At 42.0% G+C, this 25962-nt stretch overlaps 1 protein-coding gene across 2 annotated transcripts; it reads right to left on the minus strand.

Moving 5' to 3' along the window:
- runx1 (RUNX family transcription factor 1) lies at positions 1 to 25962 on the minus strand. 2 transcript variants are annotated; one of them, XM_078944007.1, is made up of 8 exons: positions 25857 to 25962; positions 17623 to 17771; positions 17438 to 17548; positions 13874 to 14030; positions 6973 to 7077; positions 6300 to 6518; positions 940 to 1086; positions 1 to 848 (listed from the first exon to the last, which is right to left on the minus strand). In XM_078944007.1, exons 1-8 carry the CDS (start codon positions 25945 to 25947, stop codon positions 301 to 303), a joined length of 1527 nt encoding a protein of 508 aa, XP_078800133.1. In that variant the 5' UTR covers positions 25948 to 25962; the 3' UTR covers positions 1 to 300. The 2 variants fall into 2 exon arrangements, with proteins under 2 accessions (XP_078800133.1, XP_004086077.4); XM_004086029.5 differs by lacking the exon at positions 25857 to 25962 and adding an exon at positions 20853 to 21087.

A 25962-nucleotide genomic window follows, 5' to 3' on the forward strand; every position in this document is an offset into this window, starting at 1 on the left:
TTTGTTTCGTTTTGTTTTTTATTACATCTGCAGCATGCGAACACATCTGGAATGGTTCTGAAAGGTGCTGTCGAACGACAAACCCAAAAGGAAGGAAGGAGGAAGAACAAAACGATCTTTGTGTTTAAAAGTTTTTTTGGTGATATTTTGTTGTATGCTCTTGCTATTAACATAAGGGTTAGTTACTGTGAGGCCCCAGTCTATTCGGAAGCCACTGATTGTGACTCAGTGGGCTGTAATGATGTTAGTTGGATCTTAGTCTCCAAGTGTCTGCTGTTACATGACCTCCACCTCAACAGCTCAGTATGGTCTCCAGACAGCTTCACCTGCAGCCATGTTGTTGGGAGAACTGCTGTGGCTGGACTCCACTTGAACATCTACCCCTTCGTTTTGGTTGGGTAGTGAGGGGTGCAGAAGGGAGGAGCCTGTGGAGGCGTTGGTGCAGGGCGGCAGAATCCTCGGTGGTGTCCGTGAGTCGCTGCCGCCTCCCCCCCCTGCCATCATTGAAAACTGGTACGAGCCGGTGGTGGCGGAATAGTAGAGGTGGTACGGCGAGGACGTCGACTGGAAGGGGGCATTTTGAGTCTGATGCGGTGTGTTTGCAGAGTAGGGAGGCGGGAGGTAGGTATGGTACCTGCCCGTCGGTGTGGTTGCCATGGCCGTTGCCATGGTGATACCGAGGGCGCCATTCGAGACGGTGTTATGAGTTGGGTTGTAGGTAAAAGCAGCTGCTGTAGGAGGGTAGTGCACACGGGGGTCAGAGAAACGAGTGTCAGGAAGGGACGTTAATGAGGTAAAAGGCCGTTCTAAGGCCATCCTCGGGTCACCAAAGGCGGCAATGTCAGGACCTGTGAAAAGGGGAAGATCAAAAATTAATTATCAAAAACTAATTATTAAAAATTAGTTGGGGTTTTAAGCCGTGTGATGTCACCGCCTTACCTGTTAGCCGCGAAGACAGGTCGCTTAGTGAAGAATGACCAGGTGAAAGCGGACTGGCTGCGTGGACACTGGAAGTTGTTATCTGGCCAAGGTAAGGATATGATTGTTCATAGGACCAAGATGGAGATGACTGCATCTGTCTGGACTCTAGAAAAGACAGAGAAATAATATTTGATTGTTCAGGGGCAACATTCAGAGTTGTAAGAAAATATGGACTCTGTCCGTGTTTAGTGGTGATTTGGGAAAGTCTTTCTGGATCCTCGTTCTTACGGTCTAACATGTTTTGTTTTGACGAAGTCTGACATTAAACTGCAGGAAAATCTTTAAAATTGACATTCAGCAATGATGTTGTAGAAGATAAAAGAGCAGAAACAAAAGAGGAGCTTTATTTTAAATGTATCAATGTTGGCCTCAGAAAGCAAAAACACCAGTAATGAGGGGAGGAAACATCAAGTCAGAGATTTATCTCCTCTAGATTAAGGTCTATTTTAACTCCCTCACAGTTCCGGGTCTATAGCGCAAATATTTGCATTCTTTCAACAAACGTAACTCTTCAACCGTTGATGCAAACCAAACTTGCGCTGATATGCCATCCCCGAGGGTGTATTCACACTGGTTGGGTTGACGCGCGTATCAGTGGATACTTTCAAAGAAAAGACTTTGTGAACGCACATCAAACTGAAATTTGGGATTTCGCGTTTAGAACTTTTGCGTTCATGGTTTGCTACTGAAGTTTGAAGTCCGGTTGCTGGATCTACATACAAAACGGGCGTTCATTGATTGCATGCTGGAAGTTCAACTGGTTGATCTTCTTGATCCTAAATTGTTACAGCGTTGAACAGTGATAAACCAGGGACTTGGATTTGGTAGTGTTGTGTACATCCTTTTCATAACATGGAAGTGCGAACTGTGGCAAACATGATCATGAAGGAGAAATCCAAATTTGCCTTTTGCTGTGCGGCTGGAATTCTATGACAACAAGACTTTCGTATATCGCAATAGAGCTGTGAAAGAAAAAACCTGGAGAAAGATTTGCGGGATTAGCGCCGCATTGACATTGCACACATTTCCGTGTGCCCGGCGTGTTTGCAGCTTTAAAGGGTTAACAAGGTTAAGGCAAGGGCAATATCACAAAGGAGTCTACCACACCAAATTCTAAGCTCTGGACAGTGCAAACATGGTTTAGATCCAATTTAGCACAGATTTAGAAGAAGATATCCACATATCTGCATAGTTCCAGTCTTCACTGTAATTTCTTTAAGGTGGACTTAAACCAGGTAATCCACAGCTCACAGTGATATGTCTGACCCCAAAATACAGTTCACTTGGCTGATGTGTTTACTCCATTCCATGTTCTTGAACAGGCACATGCACCCCTAGGGCCCTAGAGGAGTTTGAGCATCTCTCTTTTTGTCTCGTAATTAAAACTGCCCTTAATTTTTTTTTTGTATAAAAATTAATGAATTCCTGTTAGAGATACAAGAGAAAATTTGTCAATACAAAATCCTGCCAGTATTCTATCGTAGTCATTTTTTTGGGTGGTTCTGAGCTGCTTTGGGGTTTCACTCAGACACAGAGCCGCTAGAGCGAGAAAGAGAGAGAGAGTGAGAGACGGCGAGAAAAACTGCTGCTCCACAGAGACCTGAAGAGACGTGACAGTCAAGCAGCTTGAACCTGTGGCTTCTGGTCTAACTAGTCGCCATCCGCTGATTCGACAACCTTAAATATGTTTGATGTGTCAGAAAAACTCTCAAGGACTCCGTTTCTACTTAAACTTGAAGTCTGCTTTTTAGGCTCTACACGGATAATGAACCACTCCAACACAGAGGTTTTGAATAGAACTCTCCAGTTGGGCTGTACAGTATTTCTAACTCCTAGTCTTTTTTTTAAATGGAGAAGTGAAATTGAGGACCAAAGAGATTAAATGAGAAATGAAAGCTTTGCAGCGATGACAAACAGGCCAGAGGAGAGGAAAGAAAGGAGGAAGAGAAAGAATGAGGCCTTAAGTGGCCTAATAACGGTTTCCTGTTAGTATTTTCACTTTACGGGATCAGAAAAAACGGTCAAGACGGAACTGCAAAGAGGCTCCTCTTTCCCTCTTTGTGCTACACTTTTTTTAACCTCTCAACCGGCCACAATGGGCAGAAAGTAAATAGTGGACTGGACTAAAAGTGAAGTTTTATCAACGTATTCCCCAAATATGATCCATGGAGCAGTGGGAGGAAGGAGAGACTATGAGGAAAACCCCAAATGTTGCCTGCAGGCTAAAGCAAGAAGGTAATTGATCAATAGATCCTCAAGATCTACCACCCTGATCTCCAAGCCCCAATAGCTGCTGATTAGTTCAACCAGATCACATCCTGACTGCATAAACACACCTGATCCAGGTCATCAACAGCAAGCAGAGCCAAAAATGAGCAGGCCTGGGTTAGATGAAGTCCACAACTCTCAGTGTCAACCAAACACGGTGTAGTAGATGGGGAGTGGGGTGGAGGTGGCGAGTGGGAATGATGGTTTCAGTGGCCAAACTGGAAAATTGAGATTATCTGGGGGACACTTATTCTAAAAAAAAAAAAAAGGGTCCTATTGAGAATCCCACAAACTATGAAACAGCCATGAAATGTTGTTTGTTCCCCCCAAATATATGCAATATCATTAAATGTGGCTGTAAACCAAGTCTGATCACATTCTATTTGATAGTAATAATGACAAACAAAGAGAGGACCTTGAGTGTCTGCGTCTAAGTGTGACGTTACATTAAGTATGTCTGTGCCTTTCTTTATGCTCTGAACTTTATAGACAAACTTCTGTTACTTTGCCTTTAAACAATTTTAGAAAGCCCAGTTCACAGCTGTGTCACACAGCCACTACAGACAGTTTACACGTATTAAATATCAGTCTTTCATGATCCATGCGTTATAATAAGTGTTTCTTAACTTCTTCATTTGATGTGCACATCGATGAATGACATTGATGAATGTCATCCCTCCAGCAGTCTATGCTGAGTGTGTGGTGTTTTTTTTAGTGTACATAGAAACAGATTGCGGCCAGGTATGGCGTACTCATGCTGAGCCCTTCTAGCAGATCTCCCCAGCTGCGGCCCCCCTCCGAGATGGGGGACCCCTCAGCTGACGCCTAGCAGGTAACTTAGACCTGGTGCGAACCAGGGGAATCTGAAAGTTTAATCAAAATAAAGCATTCTAAGGGGCAACGGTGGGAGCTGACCATGGTGCTGACATGATTTCTGCCCAGGGCTCTGAATGTCAAAGTGAAAAAATTCAATAACAGACGTGTGGGTTTACGTGTTCTTTGCGTGGTTTATTCATACTTCTTCCATGGTTTTAATGTGGTTCATTTGTTATACATCTGGGAAAATTTCAACAACAGTTTTCTCACTTTTTCCACGTATATTCAGGCCTGACCCACTTTCATCCGTGTAATACGCATTAAATGTACTTAGCGGCCTGTGAAGCGGCGTTGACGGTGTTCCAGTTCTAAGATGAGAAAGAGATTTTCCAAAAGGACCTTGACCCTAAAGCTACATCCACACCGGTTTCAGCAACACGTGTTCAAGCGACCACTTCCAGTGAAAAGACTCAGTCGACGCACGTACATAAATATTTCGGGCTTCCACGTTCAAAACTATCCAGCATAGCTACACAAATTTTATGATTGTTTACAAGTTGAATTTACTCAATTAGGGACTCAGATTTGGTAGTGACCAATGGATGCATCCCCTTTAGACCATGCAAAACGTTTGAAAATTGATTCTGGAGGAGAAATTGCTCCAGGCGTCCAATTATATGACTTGTGAGATTTGCACCACTTTGACATTCCTCACCACGACTCTTCCAACTGTAGGCGGTGGACATGTGTCAGTATCGTGTAGCAACTGAGAGTACTCCACCAGTCTAAATCCAACAAAGAGGTGGTTCACATTGACTATTCAACAGGCCCAAAAGGGACAGTGATGTACTTCTAGTACCAACGCAAAAAGAAAACATCAGGCAAATGTTTTTGTTGGGAAATGATGAGAGGAGAACAGTCACATTTTTTCTTCCTGGCTAGAGCTCTTTCAATCAACGCAGCCCACTAATAAATAGCTTTTTGAGCCCTTTACTCTTATTTTGAAAATATAACTGACTACTGTAGAAAAAAGGTGATTTTGAAATGCATCTTTCCATTTGACTTTTCTTTACCCATGTAGTATTTTGGACAAACAAATACTCCAAGTTATAAAAATGAATGTATTTACTATGCTAGTTTTTTTGGTGTATATAGAAACAGATCGCTACGTTTGACATTACTGTCACTGAAAGAGCAAAAAAAAAAAGGGGAATAGATTCTGTTTCCATACCACAAAGAGTATCTATGGCAACCACAGCTCGTACAACTCCCCCACACTCCAAACCATAACAGCTCTTGATGAAACCACAAGGAGGAACTATGAGGTTGCACACATGCCACACATGACACACACACCAATACACACTGTGCTACTCTACACTCCTTCCAGCTTTAGTATTAGTGTGTATGGGCAGGAGAATGTTTCATCTTTCCCTTTCAATGAAGTCCACTTGTTTTTATCATTGGGAAGTATTCACAACACTTTACTGCAAGGAAACACCAGGAAATACTGATCCGCTATGCAAAGATGAGGAGACAAACGGTCCTGCACCTCTGAGTCCCATGTCTGAATCAGACAACCCACTAGGCTGTAGTCACATCCACTAACTGTGAGTTTTTGGTTTGTCTGGGTCCCAGGAGAGGAACAGGGGGAGAAAAAATACTTCAAAAAATGTACTGCCTTGAGTTGGAAAATTTATGGGCAACTTAGAAATAAAGCTGTAATTTGAAGCTTTTTTATTACGAAAAAGAGCATCTCTGCACTCAAACACTGAGCTAGGACATAGTCTCTGCAGAGCTAGCATAGTTTCTGCTAGCTTACAGCCCCTCACAACCGAGATTCCAGCTCAGACGAGGAAAACAAAGACGTACAAGGATCTGTTTGTCTGCAAAAAAATGCATTGGAATTGACCACAACAGGGAGCTTGTGGTCGCCGATTGTAGCTTCTACGTCACTCCTACATGCTTTTTCAGCCGCCCTTTGCCCCTGAATTACAACAGTTTGAATAGAAAATAATCAAAAAGGCCATTTTTAGCCTAATTTGTTTGCTGACAGGAGAAAAAAAGGCCTCAAGCTGTTAAAAACACAAAAAGCAGCTATTTTGTGGGGTGGGTCTTGAAGATATTCACCCTGCATTGAGTTTGCACAGGTTGTATTTGATTAAACCCACCTCATCCAGGTGTTTTGAACTCATTCACGCTTTGGAGTGTATTCCTGAGGATCGAGGTCTCACCTGCAGCTATCTGAGTGTGTGTGGGGCTGGAGAAGTTGGCCGAGCTGAGAGCAACAGACTGGCGGCTGCCGGCAGAGGGCTGGTGGGGGTGGTGGTGGTGGTGATGGTGGTGGGGAGGGGTCACCCTGATGGAGGTTCGTCTCAGCTGCTCCAGCTCCGTCAGCCTTTCGGAAAAAGCCAGGGAGCCGGCTTTGACCTCGTCCAGCTTCTGACGGTGGCCTGGAAGGGGACAAAAGGAGCACCGAGTTTAGCTTTCAAGCCTCCACTGATGGAAATCTGTGCCCAACTGAGCTGCTGAAGGTGTTTTCCCGCCTCATCCAGTCAGCATTTTACCATAAACGCATTACATTTCCCAGCAGATTCGGTCTTCGATCTGCAGCTGAATGAAAGGAACTTCCTGTTGCATCAGCTTCCTCCTTGACTCTCAGCTCAGAGTGTAAGAGTGGAATTCACATGCAGAACTGTGCTGCTTTAGTGAATGAACTTAACCAATTAGAGCACATCTGACAGAAAGACTTGTCATTTCAAAAGACTTTCTGCTGTAACAAAGGGAAATCTATTGGCTAATACTGACTAATGTAGCAATTCAATCCCCACTGGTGAATTCGGTCGTATTTAACTTGAATATATGGTTACTTGTGATAAATATGGCAGTTTAGTGAAGCGGACTCACGTCGGGGCTCTCTGGGTCCGTCCACAGTGATTTTAATGGCTCTTTGGTACGTAGCCACTTGGGGAGGGTTTGTAAAAACGGTGATGGTCAGAGTGAAGCTCTTTCCTGGAAGACAAAAGGTGAAGACAAAGGTAGCATCGGAGAGGAGAATAAGACCAAAAAGCAAAACCCAGCATGATAAAGCTGATTCTGATCTGGCAGGTTCAACGGAACCTTAGCAAAAGACCGTCAAAGTTCTCCTGGCTTCGTCCATCCACTCTACCTCAGATCAGAACAACTTTTTTTTCTGCCTCTTTCCAATTCAACCATCTTCCTGAAACCTCCTAATCATATCTGCTCGATGTCTGCCTGTTTGTCTGCACTGGTTTGTGGACATGGACTGGAATTAAAAAACAGTTTCAGCTTTTGCTGCGTTCACGTCAGGCTCTGCTACCATGGTAACCACTTCCAACAGATTGCGTTCATGGGTAGTTACGCAAGATTGTACGATTCTCTACATCCAAAACGCACAGCCACTTTACAGATGGTAAAGTTAAACCAGGTGGAACGCATGTAAATACACAGTTCGGGGTTTTTGCATTTAAAACTCTTGCGTTTTTACGTCACTATGCACGTTTATATAACCATTTTAGGGTTCTACGTCCAAAACACACGTCGCCACTTAATGCATGTTGAAAGTTCAACCAGTTCAACTTTGACCAATCAGGGACTCTGATCTGGTAGTGACGTGGATGACATCCTCTTTAAGCCACGGAAGTGCCAATCATTTTAAAATTGATCATGAAGGCAAAAATAATAATTCTGGTTTGTGCCTGATAATATCGAGTCTTTTACAAATCGGAACAGAGCTGTGAAAGAAAAAGCCTGGTGCAAGATTCACCAGATTTGCACCGTTTGGACATTTCGCACCAAAACCCTCCCAACTGTAGTTTGATACTGCAATTGAATGTCAGTCCAGTGTGAACACCGTATGCTGAAAGCCTCTTGGATGTTCATCACATGCCCGGCGTGTATAAAGCAGGGAGAATTCAGACCCAAGTGGCACACCTACAGGTGCGTCTAACTGCATCCAGAACCCATTTCCTTTTCCAAAATAAGAACCTTTGGGCAACAGAAAGCCAAAAAAGCCTTTTCATTTATGAAACTAAACCTAGAAAGTCAGCAAACATACAGCCCAAGTTAACAGTAACTGCCCTGCAGGGGCTCAGTAGAAAAAGGAACAACTCTTGGTTGAGGAAAAGACAGAAAAAGAAAGGCATAAAAAGTTAGACAGAGGATATCTGGGCTACAATGAGAAGTATTAGACAGCTGGTGGATATGATGGATGTTCTAGAAGACCAGGTGCAAAGATGGAAAGGCCTACAGCTGATGGTGAATGTTGTCCATGATTGTGTCCTAAAGAGTAGGATAAAGGAGAGAGTTAGCAATATTATTCTTTAAGAGTTGTCTGTTTTCCTTTATGACTTCTTTTTCTTTTTTAGAGATATAGGTTTTCCGTTTTATTTGTTTTGTTTCACTAAAACGCTAACGAGTGACGGAAACACAATGGCGCATACTTATCAACAAGATTGGCTTTGTTCCAGACTCCACTAAATCCTGCTCTATAGCATCTCTGATGGGGCTGTGCGACAAGATGTTAGGAGAGTGAAAGGATACCTGAGATTTGGAGAAGTGCTCTGGTGCCCATTTTTAGAACAAGGAAGACGTGCAAAAGGGTGGAAACTACAGAGGAATTAAGCAGATGAGTCACACCGTGAAGTTATGGGAAAGATAAGTGGAAGACTGAGGTCAGAATTTAACATCTGTGAGCAACAGTTTGGTTTCCGGCAGAGAAAGGGAAGCACAGATGCAGTGTTTGCTTTGAAAATGCTTCTGGGGAAGAGCAGAGAAGGTCAGAAGGAGCTGGAGTGTGTCTTTGTAGATCTAGAGAAGGTCTACTATGCACAGACCGGCAAATGAGGTTAGACAGGAATCTCTGTGGTTCATGATGTTTGTAGAGGACGTTGTGATCTATAGTGTTAGCAGGGAACAGGTGGAGGAACATCTAGAGAGGTGGAAGCTTGGTAAGGGAAGGAAAGGAATGAAGTCAGACTATCTCTGTGTGAGGAACTCAAATACAGGATACAGGTCACAGACAAAAAGACAGTGTCACTGGGGGTTCTAACTGCTGATATGAGAATTTCTGTGCTGACTACTTCAGAGGTGTGTCAACAAAGGTGTAGATGTCAGTGAGCAAATGCAAATGTCAGCGGTCCGGTGCTTATCAGAAAGGTTAGGTATTGTCCTGTCTAGGGCTGTGACGATAACCGCATCACCGCACTTTTTTTTTTTAAGTTCTGCACATGGTGCCTGATTGGAACTATAATAAACACATTAAACACATTCATCTTTGCTGATAATTTACTTTTTCTGCTAGTCCTGTGTTCAGACTTCAAGGGTTTCTGGGGGAAACCTTGTATCACTCTTCTCCTTCTCGCCCCGCATCCACCCACCCGCCTACTGTCACTGCTTCTTAGAGCTGCAAGCGGCATGCACTCCCTCTTCTCACAAACACACTTGTGCGGTTTCAGAAGCACACACACACACACATCCTCATTCTACAAAAAAAGTTTCTGTCTTGCGAGGAAATACGACAAATTTACTGCGTTCTAATTATTCATTTCCATTACAAGCTGCGTGCGTTCTTAAGTGCACGACACGGCTGCCCGCTGGAGGATTTTGTGTTGGGGGAGGGGGGGTATTACTGTTCTCCTTAACTCCGTTACACCAAACATGAACGCGCGCTGTTAGATTTCCATGAATATCATTACATGTTTTGTTTAGCAACTATTTTGTGCAGCGCAAAGTTGCGTGTCTGTATGAACAAAGGCCCTGCGTTCTTCATGGGTGTCAGGCTTCATGGCTACCAGAAAGGTGACAAAGAGTCTGCAGTGTCATTTGGGGCCCAGCTCGTCCTGGGCAATATATAATATTCTGAGAAGATGTCTGTACCAGAGAGCGTGCAGCTAGAGAGCGGTCCACTGCAGAAGAATCAACAGGCAACCCAACACACATGACCGCACTCCGTCCTCCTAGTCCTACACACAACGCAGCGCGCTCACACACACACACAGTCAATCTTGGGGGGGGGCTCCGGTTGACCGCGATACCACACCCCTGTAGGTTCATCACCGCGGTGATCAAAAATCAGACACCGTCACAGTCTGGTCTGAATGGGCCTCAGAACCTGTTAGTGGTTATTATTAATTGGATTTGGAATTGGTTTATTTCAAGCAATCAAAACAAAAATATAACTAAAGAAGATAATGTATGATAGGTGCAAAAGGGACTCTGGTCGCTTAAGGAAAAGGTCAAGACAGAATTCCAAAATGAAGACGGGAACGACCGAAATGGATCATCTTCAAAGCATCTTTCGCACGTTCAGGTTTGATATTAGGAGCCCAGAGCAGAGCCAATGGCAAACAGCTAAAAATAGAGGTGAACACCTCTGTCTCTGGGGTTAGGAAAGCCATGTGGGGGTTAGGAAAGCCATGTGGGGTCATATTGAAAGACCTGGAGGAAAGACTGATGGTCTATTGTTGTTTCAGTTGAGTAAGGGAAAGATGATTTTGGAAGACCTTTCTTGACAAGAGAGAAAGGGACATAATTTCCAGTAGAAGATTCATCTGGTTAGAATTGAACCAGCAGAGTTTTTAGAATGGGTGACCGTGTTGTGGTTGCAAACCAGGCCTCACAACTCATCACCTATCTTCTTACACAAGATCGGTTTTCTCCTTTTGGTAACTGAACCGACATTTCCAAAGCTGGAGATGCTAAAGCAGTAGCACCTTGCTAATCGTATAACTTCAAGTACAGCTGTATTTTTGTGAGCCATAAACAATATCTGCGTATGTCCAAGGTTGCAGTTTGAACACAGGTTGAGAGGGAGAGACCTCCAGTTGGTTCTGGGTTCAGTGAGGAGTGTTTTAGACTCTTGCTGTGCTTGCGCCACTCTTTCAGTGATGGCAGAAAGACTGTATATTTTTTATCAGTCTTACTTTGATTCTTGGTGCACTGTAATATCTTGTGATTCGATGGTCTGGGGGCGCTCCCCTACCATTGGATGGAGAAAAAAATCCCATAGGTTCAAGTGAGTTCTCAACTTGGCTTTAAAATCACTCGGTGAACAGGCCTGCCTAACCTGCATAGGGAGTGCATTCCACAAGCTGGGGCCAGCAAATTTACGATGAGAGGTCTTGATCAGAACTACACGGGTACCACTGTACTGATTACAAGCCTCTTCTTGGATTCTTTATGAAGTTGAAATGGAATTTCCTCTGTACGCAGCGCTGGGCACCCTCTTTCCCAACATATCAACATTTGAGCAAGGCACGCAGTGGATATGCAAATGCTGATGCTTCCAGTTGACTTCCTCTTCCTGACACTCCAAGTCAGACTCGGTTACCAACAGAGGCTGTGTTTTTGCTAGACAAACTGTCGTTCCAGTGACAGTAAGGCAGGCCTAGAACTTTACTCCAGAGTGTCAAGTTTGTCAGACTGGTGTCTTCTTTGCAGGAACCTGGATCGAACGTGCGTCTGCGACCAGTTTGTGGATGATGAGAAGAACGCCCACACACCCAGGCACTCAGTTTAAACACATTCAAAGTGTCTGTGGTGGGACGGAAAATTCCACCATGGAGTTTTATTTTCTATTATTTTGCATAAGGCTAGTTTCTATTTACACCCGCCAACCTCAAGGGTGGAGGTGTGATAAGGTGTACCTCTAGAATGGTGCTTGAAATGAAACACACCATGCAAATACAAACTGTCCATGCGTTCTTAAACTTTAGGACCCTAACACGTTGAATAAAACGCAAAGTATTTTTATTTGACCTGCCTGCATTATGTCGTCTCTTCTCCTTATCTCGGGTTTTCATCTTAAATATGCTCAAGATAAACAAAAGTGTGCTGAAACCAAACGGGAACTCAGATTTGGTAGGGACGTCTGGGTAGTGTCCTTTTAAAAACACCGGATTGTCAACTGTCCAAAAGCCAGGAGCAAGATTCACGAGATTAGCACTGTTTGACATTTCACACCAAGAAACGTCCAACTGTAAGTGCAAGTATTGAAATGCATGTTCAGCAAGTTCTCGAACGCCCAACACATGGTCGGCGTGTATGTAGCTTTACTCCAGAGGTACAGAAATGAATGTGGGCTTCATCAATGGTTTTTTGCTATTTTTATGCACACAAATAGTTTAGAGGTAGGAATCTTAAGCTGACTAAAGTAGCACTGACAAGGTTTTCTAGAATTAGAATTGTTTTTCTACTTTTCGTACAAAATTACCTCAAAGTTAGAGGTCTTTTGTCTGTGAAACACAGTGTCAACGTACATTTTGTGCATTTTCCACATATGAAAGTTTCGTGACTAATAAGTGACAATTCATGAGTGTTTCTAGCATTGGTCATTCGTCAATGTGCTCAGATTTCTGTAATGGGGTTTTGGCCGATGGGTCTTTACGTAAATCCAGTTTTAAACTGTTCCAAATTTTTGGCTGGTTGAGAATTACGTAGTTTACATGTATTTCATGTAGTTTATACGCAATTATTACGTGAATCTTACACAATTTTTTGTAATTTTTATGAGATGCAAATGTTTGGCTTTCCATGACGGTTCCACGCATGTCTAACAGACTTTTCACACATGAACCACTGATGTATAACTTTTATATCGAGTATACGGCGCCCAGATCGCGTTCAAATTATGTAATTGATGCATGAATCAATAATGAATTGGATATTAGCAGCGCAATAATTACACACGGTTCATGTTGTATGGTGATTTACGTGTTCTTTGAGTGGTTTATTCGTACTTATCCTGTGGTTTTAACGTGGTTCAGTCCTGATACATCTGTGAAAATTTCACGTAAAGACCACATCCTTTCTCACCTTTTCACGTATCTTCACATATGACATATTTCCATCCGTGCAATATGTGCAAGATGTACGTAGTGACTCTGGGTCACAGACTTTAGTTTAATTTGTTCATCTTTGCTCTTTAGCCATACATTTTTGCTCCCAATAAATCCACCAAAGGACAAGAAGATGTCTTTTCGTCCATCTTTTTCCTTCGTCGCCGTTGACGCTTCAAAGCTCAACGGCCTGCTTGTTGCGAACAGTCTGCAGCTGTATCTTCAGATCCTGTTGAATGAAGCTGGGAAAACTCATCCCATTGTAGATTGTAGTGAGTAGAGCTGAATTTGAATGTAAACAAATGCTTTGCTATTTGAACTCACTTCATTTGAATGTGGCCGTGGATGAATTAATAATACTCACAGTGGCCAACCACAGCACTAAAAAAGGCCAAACAACAATCGTGACAGCTCTTCAGCTACTTCCTGTCAGGTTGAGCAGTAGATGTCTTGGTTTGTTTGTTTTTTCTTTACTGCAGAGCTGATGGAGTCTCTGCAAACGTCTGCTGCTTTAAATAGAGCGGTTGAAACATTTGCCTATAACTGATGTGGAGTAACTGCAGTTGGGTGTGTCGGTTGAAGACTGACGCGGGTGGGAGGGTGAGGCAGGAGGAGGCAGACGCTGAACCAGATGTTGGGAGGAAGTTGCGTGAATACAGTTTTTATTCAGATGTACTTCCCCTACTTTATGGACTCTGCACGGTATACTTGTGGAAAACACTTCAAATACGTTTACACAAGCCAAGTCGTAATCCCTGACACTTACGTTGACACTTTTTTAGCAACGTTTACCGCTGCTTAACTGAAAAGTTTCACCTGAGACTATTAACCTCATGGTTGGGTCACACCAAAGACTCTACAAAGCCTTGACAAATCTCAGAATCTAGGGCTTGGTTGGATATTTTAACCCTGACATGACCTCTGAGCACGGCTGTGACCGCTCAGCTCACCTCTCCCACTGCGCCCAACGAAGCGCAGGTCATTGAACCTGGCTACTTGGCTCTTGATGGCCGCAGTGGCGTTGCGAAGCTCGGCCGAGTAGTTCTCGTCGTTTCCTGCCATCACCGTCACCAAGGTGCCGTCAGGGATGTCGCCAAGGGCGACCACCTGGTTAAACAGGGGTTTGAAACTGAATCATACAAGACAATAAAAGCGCAAATCACAAAAATAAAACAGGAATAAATTCAAGAAAATGTAGATGTATATATTCATGTATTATCAACATCAGCAGATGTACACTTTTTGATCACACACACTTGTGGTCATGTAAATGTTGAATTTTAGGGATTTAATCAATGTACAAGGAGGTCATATCCTAACCTGTTTTCGAATGTAGTACCATTTTAAAGTTGTTGGTGACAGTTCATAAATACGCATAAGTCCAAACACAAATGAACACAACACAAACAGGTGCATAATTCAACAACAAGATATTGAATTGAACACATTACATCATCGCAGTAGACACTTTAAGAGTCACAGGCTACGTCAGAATTCCCACCCTTCTCCCTAACTATCAGGTTACAACAACTAATTCTGAATCCACTGTATTCTGATGATAAAAACATTGATGCTTTATTAAAATAAAATACATTTAAATGTTTTTTTTAGCAAATCCTTGTTGTCTATATTCCCCTATCTAGTGAGCATTGATGCACACTTAAGGGGAATTTCTAGGGCATTTGCTTCTGGCATTATAGTTTGGGACAGCACTACAAGGTGAGTAGTGTAGGATTTCAGTGATTTCAGTGGGAAAAGCAGAAAGACGGCCGATACTGAACTTGAATAAATAAACAGTTATGGTTTCACATACACCGCCTACAAACACCTGTCTTTTTTTGTTACCGTGCCCCACGAAACTGTTAATACCTCTGGGGTTAGCGAACCGTCTATACATACGGTGTTCTATAAATTATACAAAATAATTGCACTGTATGTCAATACAGTTTTTCTCAGTCGCTTTAGGACAATTCTCAGATCAGAATGAAATTCCCCAAACTATTTGTTCAATCTTCACATCATGATGTCACTTGTGCACATCATGTAAGCAGTTTCTCACTTCTTTGAACAAGTTGCAATTGCTTTGGTACATCCATGCAAATGATTATGTACAATTCTCTGCTCTTTGCTACATTATCAATTGTTTATGTCATGTTGATCAAAATGTATTATATAGTTCACTGTGCAATAGTCTTACTCCTCAAAACACAGAGTCATTACCGTAGTTCATCGTATAAGTCATTAACTGCAAAATGGTTGACCAAGTTGTCATAATGTGACAAAAATATTTCGCTGCATTGCAAGAGAGGATATTCGCTGTGATGTGGATGAGAATTTGTGGCCTAACATACAGGAACGACAAGAGGTGTAGGAAGACCACACCAATTCCTACTGCACTGCCTGTACTGTTGGACACATTATTGTCCTATATTTTTTTCCCTTTGTGTTACTGTTTGCAGTGGGTTTTTTCTATGTTGGTATGACATGGTCTGTCAACAAATTACAATAGGAACAATAAAAGTGTTAAATGTGAATCTTGTCCAGTCTCTTGCAATCAAACAAAAAAGGTGTAACTTACATTTTACAATAATTGTCATCAAAACTTTAGCCATAGTTTACATCAGAACCTCCCTCTAAAGTACACAGTTATATTGACAACATGACTAAGTAATTTGACTGTCTTGTTCGTAAACAATGACACAAGGACTTGACATTCTGATGGCACTGACATGTTCAGTGACATAAAGACTTAGTTTTCAGAGATGAACTAAAGATTTTGAGCAACTTACAGGCTTTTGCAAGAAATCCATAGTGTTTTGCTGTTTGTACAAATTGTTTTGAGAAATACACACACGTATTTGCAAACTTCAATTCTGATCTGAGATTTGTACTAAAGCGACTGAGAAAAACTGTAAAGGCAATATATGACATCACACATGAATGTCAATCGCTGCTTCATTCTGTCAGCTTTGTATTTTTACATGTTGTTGTGATTCTAACTGCCCTAAAACAATAACGAACTTATAAAAGATTAAATGAATGTGTATATTCTCAAGCAGCCATTGAGGAGATCTGAACTAGGGGTTTATGGATTGTCAACAATATTTAGTTTAAAAACTGAAAAATGACGATTAGTCTCACATCCCCAGGGGGGAATAACCAACCCTTGACACTGTAGTGTAAATTTAAATCCTTGAAAATCATTGACTTAAAACGCGATAACTGAAATATTTCAGCCAAATATCCTTAAACGACCCGTCCCTGAAACAGCTAATACAATGGAAGCAAATATAACAATTTTCCATTTCAACTTTGGTTCTTTATGTACTGCACAAGTATACTGTGGGCCAACTCCACAATGGTAATGTATGAAAAGTACATTCAATACCTAATCTGATTAATGTATGACGACAAAATAAACCAGGATAAAAATAATAATATTTTTATGTCCTAACGAGACATTTATTATGAAATTCCGCCCTTAATTTACGAACACACCAGGCATGAGACGCACATTCAAGACATGTAGGCCATGATGTTCACACTGGGTATTCAGGGAGGGGCTTCATCATCTTTTTCTGCTGTTTACTAGCGCATGTCCACCACAGGACTTGGTGTCGTCAAACTATGGTTGGGTACAAACTGCCATTATTATTTTTCTCCTTCGTGATCTATTTTCAAATGGTTAGCACTTCCGTGACTCATAAAGCACATCACCCATCCGTCACTACCAAATCCAAGTCCCGGCTTTTAACTTGTACCTGTTGACTAGACACGTGTTTTGTACATAGAGCTTGAACTTCTTGTGAATGCGAGAACGTGGAACTCTAAAACGTGCATTTACATACATTTAAATAGACTTTTCATCAGACGTGGTTGTTTGAATGAGGGCGGTGTGAAGGTAGCTTCACACGCGTGGAGATTGTGGTATCATCTGGGTTCTTGTGGACACAACAGCTGCCAGATTTGCAGCAAAAGTCAGAGTCAAGACGAGGAACCGGCAGCGTCCGCTTAGAAAGAACAGGTGGTTTTTCCTGTCAGGTAAATCTTTGGAGGGCATCCTGGGCGCGACTGAGCTGTCGTGCCAAACAGAAGAAGTCTCTGCGGCGGCGGTGGCGTCACACACAAACATTGTCACTTCAAAGTCAGGACAGACGGCAGAATGCAAAGTGGCATTTCTTCATAGGGTGGAAAAACATTCATCTGCGTCCAGTTCCGATGCACTGACATGCTCTTATGGGAATCTTCAGCATCTCTTAATGTAAACTGTAATGCATAATCCCCGATAAATCAATCATGGCAGCTAAAAGCTGCTTTTCCACAAATGTATTTTGTGGGGGAAAAACAGGAAATCTCTCACATTTGAGAGACGAGGATGGACTGCAGCGAGACGGCGAGTTCTGCTCGGCTGCAGATGGAATCAGAGTGGGTTCATTTTAGGTTTTGCTCATGGGCACAACCATCAGACATCCAACAGACACGTGTCATTTTTAAACTGAATGAACCCTGCTGACCTTGAAAGCGATGGGCAGCGTCTTGTTGCATCTCCAGTGGGTGGGCAGCATGGAGCACAGGAAGTTGGGGCTGTCGGTCTTCACCAGCTCGCTGGGATGGTCGGTGATCACCTGAAACGACAGCACCCATCAGGCACCTCCCCGGCCTAGGGCTTGTCCCCCCACGTTCCTGCGTACCATCCTACCTCCACCATGCGCTCACCCATGCGCAGTTTGCCCACCAGCGCTGCCCCCCGGGCGGCCTCCTGGGCTCCCAGCGGCAGGGCCTCAGACATCTTCCCCCCCGAGGACAGGGACGTGGAGGGAGGCGTGTACCGCCGGGCAGGCGCGGGGTCTGGGAAGAAGTCACAAAAGTCTTTAACATCGCAAACAAACCGACATCAGAAGAACTCAAATTAATACGGTTGTCTTGAAGAAATGAACCTTTGTTGTTTACATCCGAATCGTACGTTCAAGCTAACGCTTTCATTGAAGTCTGTGTAAGCGCACGTTATGGGCTTCCACGTTAAACACGCTTGTGATCACATGTCACTACTCATGTTTTTAATTCCATATTGGGCTCTATGTACAAAACACTGAACACGCGTTGAAGTTAAATCAGTTAAACTTTGACCAATTGGTGACTTGGCTTTGGTAGCAATGTACGGATGGCAACTAAAACACAAAAGTGCTAACGGTTAGAAAATTGTTCATGAAGGAGAAATCATTTATTAATTGCGGTTTGAACACCAAGTTTGTCATTTGTCTGAATTTAACTATCAAAGAAAAAGCCAAGAGCGAAATTTGCGAGATTTACACCATGTCGACGGATCAAACCACTTCCAACTGCAGGTGCGTGCGTTAGCATCATTTAGCAAAAGTCCATAGTGTACATCCTAGGCTAAAATAATCCCTGTTTAACGTGTTCTGGAACCTGCGTCACATGACTACGAAGCATCAGTTTTTTAAAACTTTTTTTCTGCTTTTTCTACGTTTTTTCTCTGATAATTTACTTTTAGTAACTGCTTTTTTCTTTATGATTTTAATCATTTAAAATAGTAACACAATGTTTGAAATACATCTTCAACAGCCTCTTTTTCCACATGTCTGTTTTCAATATTTTACAAAAAGAAAAATCCAAATTAAATTTGATATTTTTCACACACAAAAAATATTTTGTTTCGATTCATGTGAATTTATAAGCTTCAACATTGTGTTGTAATGTTTTCATTTTTTAGGCAAAAAAATAGGATCCAACTGTTGTTTTTTTTAAACAAAGATCCAAAGTATTAAAATGTTTAAATCCAAAAACAAAGCAAATACAAAGGTCAAAAGAAAGTCTAAACGTATTTTTTTAAAAACATGCATAGCTCAATTAAACTATTTAACTGATTTATTCCAAGCATCATAATTATCTGTCATGACTCCTCCTACTTTTCTTTTAAAAACAGAACTCTTGAGGCTAATACCCTATTTGAAACTTTCACGTTAAAATGTTATATAAAAAACGATTTAACAGTAGGTTGGTGTCAGTCCTACGGCATCGCAAACGACCAATGTGGTTGGCAAACGCATTGGTGAGTGCAGAGGCTACTAAGGGTTAAATAAATAAACAAAAATGGAGGGGTTAGACTTAATGTTGGGTTTAAATCCTCTTTAGGGTCTTTCTTAAAATGTCAGGTGACAGTCCTCGATTGACCGCTTCTAGCATATGAATCCCAAAGTGAGTCAAATTACTTCGGCTCCAAAATGACCTTAATTTAGCGTCTATATCGTAAGTGTTTTTTTTTTCAAAGCCTGAAATAAATTAAGGGTTTAAAGAGTTTACGATGACTAATTTAAAACACACTAACTAAACGCTAAAACACACCATCTAACACAATGAAACGTACAGCCAATAGGCGAGCAGAGACCCTCACGCAGCTTTTCCGTTTGGGAAAAGATTCTTAGAATTTTTTTTTTGTTAAAGTCATCATCTGATTCCATCCTGCAAGACATCATCTGACGGACTGTCTGGATTGAAATGTGAAAATAGCACCGCTGGACTGTGGGAGACATCTACACTTTCTCAGCTGAAGCCAAACGGTTAGCAAATTAAAATACTTTCTTTTGCTTCATTACTTTTTTTTTCTTCTTTCAGACATTCCTCCAAAACTTTGTGAGGCAGATGTTGGTTCCTCCAAAAAAAAATTGTTGATAAATCGTCTCATTAGATTGATAAATTATATTTTAAATTTACACAAAAAATGTAAAGAAAAGGAAAAAAGCAAAGGCAGATTTTTCTGTTTAATGTTCAAAAATTAAACAATAAAGCCTGAAAACGATTCTTTGTCTGTTCCAGATCATATGAGAAAAAATAAAATGAAACATATTTTAGTTTCCAAAAACACAACTCTACTTTTATGTGTATAATTCAGTGCATTGCATCCCAGACCAATAGAGAGAATAGATGAACATCTGTAATCAGAAAATAAAGAAAGATAACCTGAACGCATCGCAAAACATTTTTAGTAATCATTAATTAATTAATTATTTTGAAAAAATAAAAGAAGTTCCATTTATTTTTACGAGAGCAACCAATTAATTAAGGTAAACTATAACATTTAGGATTACCTGCTTTTATATCAGCATAATTACTATATAATGGAACAAAAATAAATTTAGGATCCATTGTAACAGACAATGAAGTTGATGAAAATTAATGTTTTATTTTGATTTTATTTCTTCTTATTTTAAATTTTTCTTTTTATTGGAATAAATAAACAAAACTGTCCAGACTGGAGGGAGAAACATTTCAAACAAATTTCAAATAAAACTGATCTTAATGACATCTTAACATGTAAATATTCTGAAAATGTGTAACGATTTCAACAGAAATTTTGAAAAATATGACCCTCTTGGGCCTTTTTTACTCTTTGATGTATAGATTCAGACTTAACTGCTCATGCGCGAACAGTCCAGAAGGATTAATTAAAAGGTGGAGAACAGCCATCATTCAGCTGTCAATCAAAAAAAAACACCTTCCAGAACTGGACTGCACATGTCTCAGCTGATGACAGGGCTGAAATTGTTCTGGTCGCAACTGCGTTTCAAAAGGTTTCAGTTCGGGTTCGGACCCTAATTTAGAAACAATTAAATATTTCTCCAGGTGGGCACCTTTTGGAGGACGCACGCGGACATTCCTCGGCACAGAGGAGCGCAGGTGCACCTGTCTGTGTTCTGTCACGTGACCCACGACCGGATTTGAAATTTTCTTCAGATAAAAACGTCCTTTAAGGTCACAATGACACCTGGAACCTAACCCCAGTCCGAACCCTAGAGGAGCCGCAACCAAAGTAAGCCATAGCGCGCGCGCCCGCGCGCCAAGGTGAGGAGTGACCCCACGCGCCTCTTAGTCTTAGGCAGGCGGCTGGCCACAGGGCGCTCGCGCTCGTACCGTACTTGGAGTCCCACAGAAACACCATCTGGTCGCTCTCCACGCTCCGCAGTCGCGGTGTCACGCCGTCCTCCACCCGCACTTTGTAATGTGAAATCCCCACGCGCCGCTTCGCTCCTGTATCCTGGCAGCAGCCCGCGCGGACCCGGAGAGGAGCGGCGCGAGACACTTTGAAGTCTCTCCTCCCGCGAGCAACTCGGTCTCTGCCGGTCTGCCGCCAGGCGCTGCGGAGCATTTGCATCTTCTGAGCCCGTAACTGCTCCCAGCCAATGAGGGGACGGCCTGTTCACAGGCACGGACCAATCAGAGCCGTGTCCGTGCGGGCAGAGGCGGGGCTTGTGTGAGAGGAGGACAGGGGGAGGGAGGGGGGCAACACTTGCGGAAACTTCAGAGAAAAGCAGCCGCGTGTCTCAGTCTGTCTTCGAAACCACTCAGTGGAACCTGGAAGCGCGGGCGCAAAGCTGCCGCACGCACGCGCACAATACCACACACGCACAGCTGGAGGCAGTCTAATTTAGGCTGTTTTATTTCCTGTATGGAGCTGATTTCACGTCCAGATTGCTAATAATTGTGGGAATTCGCGACGACTTTCTGTTCTTCTTTAAATTATTTTTAACATTTAATTGTGTTTAAAGTCTAAACAATGTCAATTCTTTTCTTTCAGTTTTAAAACAAATGTTCTCGGGATGTAGGTCGGGCTTGTTCTCTACTTTTTGTCTTGTTTTGATGGAAAAATATTAGTTTCCACACGTCCTTCTTCTGTTCTTCTTGCATCCATGTTGGTCACCGCTCTAAAGAAAGGCAACAGATCTTGTCTTCAACATCAGACTCTACTTTTTTCGTCTCTGGTCCAGGGGATTTGCAGGAAGGGGGATCAGGGCCTCCAGTAGTGTTTCACACTCTTCATGACTGGAGAGGTTCACGTTTTCTCAGCGTTAAGTCTATCCCACCACAAACCCTCATGAAAACTACCAGGTATGTGAAGTTCTTGAAGGCGCTAGACGCTCTTTCTTCAGGTTGAGTATTGGACTGTAGCCACCCGATACTAGTCTTGCATCTATACATTCTTGTCACAGCTGATGGCTGTTGAAGAAACCCGTGTTCAAGCTGCCTCTTTCAATGCAAAGTTTATGTCAACACACGTATATACACATTTTTGGGCTGCTACGTGTCGCTATGCAAGTTTTAAGTCAGTTCTAGGCTTCTATGTAGAAACTGGGTCTTCGTTGGCCGCACACTGAAAGTTCAACCAGCTGAACTTTTGACTATGTCAACGTTAAACATCCAAACTTAGACCAATCAGGGACTTGGGGATTTGGAAGTTACGTGTGGATGACGACCTTTACGAGACATGGAAATGCTAACCGTTTATAACAATTGCGGTTTATGTCCGGCTAGAATTCCAGGACATGAAGTCTTTCAAATTTCGTAACTGAGCTGCAAAACCAAAAACCCGGAGCAAGATTCGCAAGATTTGAACCACTTTGAAATTTTACACCAAGACTATTCCAAGGGTATGTCTGAATTCCCACCCTAACCCCTATATAGTGCACGATATAATCCATTACACTTCAGCACAAGATTTACAATTTAAATTTATAATAAAAAAAAAAAGAATTGACAACGGCTTGTTGCATAAGTAATCGAGCATTTGCAGTTGACTACATAGTTTTTGTATATATTTTATTTTTATTATTGTGATTATTATTATTATTAGTAGTAGTAGTATTATTAGTAGTAGTATTTAATATTTATGTATTTATTTATTATGAATCTCATTTTAGATATTAATTTCAATAATAATTGTAATTATAATTTTTACTCATTTAATATTCTTAATAATTTAATATGAATGTCATTTTTTATGTCCTATTTTGATGTTATATAGATTATTTCTGAATGTTGTTTTTTGCTGCCACAGATATATGAAATTTCCCCATTGTGGGATTAATAAAGTCATCATCATCATCATCATCATCATCATCATCATCATTAGCCATTTTGTAGCGCTGTCCAAATCTACAATTTCAAAATCGATTAACCTGGAAAAACCAGTGTGCATTGATGCTTACTAGATTGGCTAATTTAGACCACAATGCATTGTGTCTGAACAGTTTTTACCAAAAAAAAAAAGGAATTTAAATGTATATTTTTGATAAACTATCAATGTGCATGGTGTCCGAATCGCTTTTAAAATTTGCGGCACTACAAATTGCCACACTATATAGTTTTTTAGTAGTTAAGGGTTAGGCTGAGAATTTGGACACAACCCAACTGTAAGTGGTGCAAATGCTCTAGCAAACAGTAGAAAACAAAAGAAGAAGAAGCCCGTCGTGCCACTCCCTGCTTGTCCGGTGTGAACACCACAGGCTGAATGCACTTCGTGGAACCGCGTATTGTACCTTCTTGAACACAAGCCCGGTGTGAGCATAGCATCACAGGAGCTGTTTTTGGTCAATGACTGGATATATTTAAAGACTCCAAAATGTTGAGGATGAAAGTTCTGAGTTAAGCTGGTTTTGAGACCCCAACAAGGCAAGAAAGACTTTATTGATTCTTCAATTGTTGAAGAAAATTAAGCAGTTTATCAGTTTGATGACGCAAAAGAAAACTCCAATGAACAGAAGATCAAAGTGAAACTACTCAAAAAGGAGAGAGACTCTGGACTTAACATGTATGAATCATGACTGAAGTCGAACAGAAACAATAAGACGGAGGGACGGGTTGAATTTCACCCCGGCAGCATTCAGCTTGGCGAGCTGGTAACACGACGCAGCTGTTCTCTGATCCATAATCAATACACGGCCATCATCACCTGATCGCATCGCCAAAGCTACTGATGCTGCCGGAGATTTATTTCCTCAGCAGCAAACCTCTGCCTCCAGCTCGTCAACAGCAGCTGGAGGAGAACCAAAGGCCAGCTTTTGGTGTTTTTTCTAACAGCCACAAACTCTCAACCACCAAAGCAAACTGTGGCCTCTGGCATCATCTGAAGGGAGCTCATCTGGTGTTTGTCAGTGTCTGAAGCCTTTCAGCTCTTATTCTACTCAAAGCTTTCCTGTAGGATGTGTTTTTGGGCATCATGTCTACCACAGATGGAGGATTTTTACACTTCACGTGAGTCCTGTAGACTGTTAGCAAAACCGGTTTTCCTCTGTCTTCTGCTGTTTGTTGAGTACAGAAACAGTAAAAACTCCACCTGCTACAGCTGGAAAGGGGGCTAATCAACAGCAAGCCAATCATTTCTCTGAAGACAAGAGGACTCTCTTTGGTCAGCCGAAAGCCACAATCAAATCTCACAGATGCAAACCAAAATTTCCATTTTAATTTCTTTATTATTTTAAATAAATAAATGCGACAGACTGGCAACCTGTCCAGGGTGTCCCCTGCCTTCGCCCACAAGTGGCCGGGATAGGCTCCAGCAGCCCCGTGACCCCGAAAGGGAAAAACGGAATAGAAAATGAACGAATGAATATTATTTTTAAAATGACGCACTGACCAAAATGCGTGTTTTATATTTCATTGCACATGTGGCAATGACAAAGAAAGTATCCATCTACCTGCCTACCAACCTATACCCACCTATCTACTTACCTTTCTATGTACCTGACTGATCAATACCCACCAACTTACCTACCTATCTACCTACCTACCTACCAACTGACCTATATACCAACCTACCTACTAACCCACCTACATACTAATCTACCTACCTACTGATCGACCTCTACCCACCTGCCTACTTGCCTACATGCCAATCGACGTATACCCACATACTTACCTACCTTTCTCTTGAACAACCTGTACCCACTTACCTACTGACTGACGTATACCCACCCGCTTATCGACCATCCTATAACGACCTACTCACGACCTATACCTACCTACCTGCCTACCTACCTACCATTACGCACTTACCTACTTACCTAACTACCCTACTGCCCAACCAACCCATAATATGTATTTATCGATTTACTTTCCCCATAATTTAGTTCAACCCTAAATTTTGGTGTATGGCTTTTCTTTGGTTCAATGCATGGAATAATTTAACACAAAACAACAACATAAAATACAAAAATTCAGAAAATTGATAATTAAATTTGCTAATATTTTAGTAATATTAAAGAAAAAACTTTCAGTATGCCCATTCTAAGTTTGGTGTCATATCATAAAACAATAAATAATATATCCTTCTTAAATTTAAGGCAACAAGTGTGTTTGGAACTTTCAACAGTAGATATGCAATAAAGATGCAATGATCCACTTCCCCCATGATTCGGTTCAATGTTGGAACATGCAGTTTGGTTTCAAACCAAGCAATTTGGCATCCCTAACACCTAGTTAGCTACTTAGCTACCTACCTTTACCTACTATTTACCTATACATACCTTTATCTGCCTATACCTACTTACTTGTAAATGCCTACCTACCTCGTATTACCAACCAAGCAGACATGAAGGTTTTAACAAAAGGCTAACGGCGCTAGTTCCTACGGAATCTCCTGTGGGTAAACCCATGATCTCATGGGTTCTACTAAATGGACAGAGCTCAGACCCAACATGCCAAGTGGAAACAGCAATGCTGCTCTGTTTGCTCAGCCTGACTGACTGCGGGCAGTGTCCCGGGACCTCTGGGCAGATCAGGTCAAAGACCAGCTGAGAAAAGGATCTCTTTCTCAAAGTTTGGTCTCCATTGAACAAGACACCAGGAAAGCTGAACAAGAGCAAAGACAGTCAACTGGGATTATTTTCTAAAGGGAAAGAACGGGTGGGAGTTCAGGTATCACTGTGGCTTTGGTCAGCTTCAGCCTTTGACATAGCATGTTTGAAGGACTAAAATGGAGCGGCAGCTCCAGCGACAACATGTGATGGAATCTGATGAATGTCCTGTGAGTAAAGCGTTCCGCAGACACGTTTTGACCACCTCAGGTAACATATCAACCTCAATGCCAAGGCGAAAACACGCAACACACCAACAAATGATGCAGATGAGAAAGATCTTTACCAAAGAGGGCGCCGGCGCCTGTCTGACCTTTCCTCATGAGGTACATGGCCCAGGACAACGGGCCTGAGTTGCTGAACGCCCCAGGGTTCATACTCCAGTCACAGGT

Source organism: Oryzias latipes, chromosome 2 (genome assembly GCF_053564925.1).
Source record: "Oryzias latipes strain Hd-rR chromosome 2, Olatipes_Hd-rR_3.1".
NCBI lineage: Eukaryota > Metazoa > Chordata > Actinopteri > Beloniformes > Adrianichthyidae > Oryzias > Oryzias latipes.

Bases quoted from the DNA above. Each gene is read 5' to 3' on its own strand.
- runx1 (XM_004086029.5), bottom strand. From the start codon at position 21,087: ATGCTCCGCAGCGCCTGGCGGCAGACCGGCAGAGACCGAGTTGCTCGC. The intron at 17,549-17,622 runs GTAGGATGGTAC...CTGTCGTTTCAG, and splicing joins TGGGTGAGCGCATGGTGGAG to GTGATCACCGACCATCCCAG. The intron at 14,031-17,437 runs GTCAGCAGGGTT...CTGTTTAACCAG, and splicing joins CGCTGCCCATCGCTTTCAAG to GTGGTCGCCCTTGGCGACAT.